The sequence below is a fragment of the Dioscorea cayenensis genome, unplaced genomic scaffold, assembly GCF_009730915.1.
Source record: "Dioscorea cayenensis subsp. rotundata cultivar TDr96_F1 unplaced genomic scaffold, TDr96_F1_v2_PseudoChromosome.rev07_lg8_w22 25.fasta BLBR01000645.1, whole genome shotgun sequence".
NCBI classification, from domain to species: domain Eukaryota; kingdom Viridiplantae; phylum Streptophyta; class Magnoliopsida; order Dioscoreales; family Dioscoreaceae; genus Dioscorea; species Dioscorea cayenensis.
In genome coordinates this window covers 3,412-5,522 of record NW_024087036.1, presented here as the reverse complement: position 1 = coordinate 5,522, position 2,111 = coordinate 3,412, and the positions used below count along the sequence as shown (strand labels likewise).

The 2,111-nt window shown below is 35.3% G+C and overlaps 1 protein-coding gene across 1 annotated transcript; it reads left to right on the top strand.

The window, feature by feature from the left end:
- Nucleotides 1-306: 306 nt before the first annotated feature.
- LOC120254824 (probable 2-oxoglutarate-dependent dioxygenase AOP1) lies at nt 307-1,692 on the top strand. Its single transcript, XM_039262848.1, has 3 exons — nt 307-728; nt 836-1,226; nt 1,350-1,692. The coding sequence occupies exons 1-3, from the start codon at nt 322-324 to the stop codon at nt 1,608-1,610; spliced, it is 1,059 nt and encodes a 352-aa protein (XP_039118782.1). The 5' UTR covers nt 307-321; the 3' UTR covers nt 1,611-1,692.
- Nucleotides 1,693-2,111: the final 419 nt, after the last annotated feature.

The window sequence follows — 2,111 nt, the reverse complement described above, 5'->3', positions numbered from 1 at the left end:
AGGAATTATAACATAATAATATTTCAATTTCAGTACACAAGCTTTAACCCCCTTAAGCAAGCTCAACTTACCTGGTTTAAGAACCATGCAAGTTCCTGGTTCTCACCTATCATATAATGCCACATATCCACATGAAAAAATTAATTATAATAAAAAAAAATTAAATGGACACGTGGCAGCTTGTGAAAGACCAGAATCAGGAACTTGCCTGGTTCTCAAACAAGGCAAATTGAACTCCCCTTAAGCTAAGTTACATTATAAATAAGACCTTATAGAAAGAACAAAAACAATGATCAATCAGAAGAAGAAGAAGAAGAATTAATGGCCACATCTCCATCTCCATCTCAATCTCCAACTACATTCATTACTCACCTTCATATCAAAAAGCCATCAAGTTTATACGCCAATCAATGGAGTATCAGTACTCTCGAATGCCAAAAAGTCCAAAAAGCTCTTGAGACTCATGGCTTCTTTCTAGTCAAATATCATGATGATCAAGAACAAGAGCAAGATGAATGTTCTCTCTTGCATGAGACCTTCTCATCCTTGAACCAACTCTTCAACCTCCCTCGAGAGACCAAGCTCAAGAACTCATCTCTACCTCCTTACTACACCTACTTTCGCACCACTGTCTACGAAACCCTCGCCGTTGTCAATTCCTTTTCCTCCTCCGGCCAACTCCTCTCCTTCACTCAACTCATGTGGCCTCATGGCAATCAAAAGTTCTAGTATAAACATACATATATATATCTTTTTCTTTGTTTCTTTCTTTAATTTCTTGATTCAACTGCATGCATGCATGTTATAACTATGGTTTAATTAATTAACGTGGCAGTGAAACAATGAGGAGAATGAGTGGCAAGTTGATAGAGTTAAGCAAGATTATATTATGCATGTTGTGCAAGAGTTATGGTGTTATTGGGAGGACTGAGTTAGATCATAGTGCTGCTGATCATGAAGCAACCATGGATCCTCTTTTTAGGATGATGAAGTATTCAGCTCCACTAAGCAATAACAATAATGATGGTGACGGCGACGGTGACGGTGACAACGATGAAGATGAGGAACCAATCCTCAGACTCACCCCTCACACCGACCAGAATTTTGTGACAGTTTTATGCCAAAATGAGGTTGATGGACTTATGTGCAAGTCCAGGGATGGAGAGTGGATGAAAGTCAACCCTTCTCCTGGTTCCTTCATCGTTCTTGCTGGTGATGCTCTCAGAGTAAGTCTTATTATTATTATTATTATTATTATTATTATTATTATTATTATTATTATGAAACACACACATACATATATATATATACTTAAGTTATTATTTAAAAATATTTATATGTGTATGTAGGTGTGGAGTAATGGGAGGATACATGCACCATTGCACAAAGTGATGATGAAGGGAAAGAAGGATAGATTGAGTTTTGGGATGTTTGTAGGTCCAAAAGGTGATAAGGTGGTAGAGGTGTTTGATGAGTTTGTTGATGAAGAAGAAGGACGGCCAGCTATTTTCAAACCATTCATCTTCTTGGATTATCTTAATTTTTCTTTGGAGAATGTTTGCAGAGCTGAGACAATGCTTGATTCCTTTGAATGCATTAATTCAGCCTGATCCTTAATTCATGATAATGCTTTATAAATTGTTATTCATTACTTCATTTGTGAAGTACAAGAAAATTTACTAGTTAAAATCATCCTTCCTTTTGTAATCTGTTGCTAATTATGTTTAGAAAAGAATTAAAAACAAAATTTATCTCTCTCAAAAACCTTGTTTCTAATTTAAATAGAAACAGGAAAGTGTTTTATTTCTAAACCTGTGTGTTCATGTTCAACTTGGTTGTTATTGATGTCAATGAGATTTTATAAATAATGACATTAATAATGTCTTTGAATTCAGATCCAACTCCACTTGCTCTTTTGGAAAATATTCCTCTTTTCTTTTTAATTTAAAAAAAAAAAATGGATAACCCACATTAATTACTTAAAGAGAAAAATAACAACAGCTAACACGGACAAACAAGACCAACAACTAAAACAACAGACCCACTAGATGTGGCCACAAAAGAAACAACAAAAAACTAAACAGACCCACCCACCTAGCTGCCAACCAATC

Excerpts from the sequence above, each read along its gene's own strand:
- LOC120254824 (XM_039262848.1), top strand. The coding sequence starts at position 322 with ATGGCCACATCTCCATCTCCATCTCAATCTCCAACTACATTCATTACT. Across the intron at positions 729-835 it reads CATGGCAATCAAAAGTTCTA|TGAAACAATGAGGAGAATGA; the intron begins GTATAAACATAC and ends TTAACGTGGCAG. Across the intron at positions 1,227-1,349 it reads TTGCTGGTGATGCTCTCAGA|GTGTGGAGTAATGGGAGGAT; the intron begins GTAAGTCTTATT and ends ATGTGTATGTAG.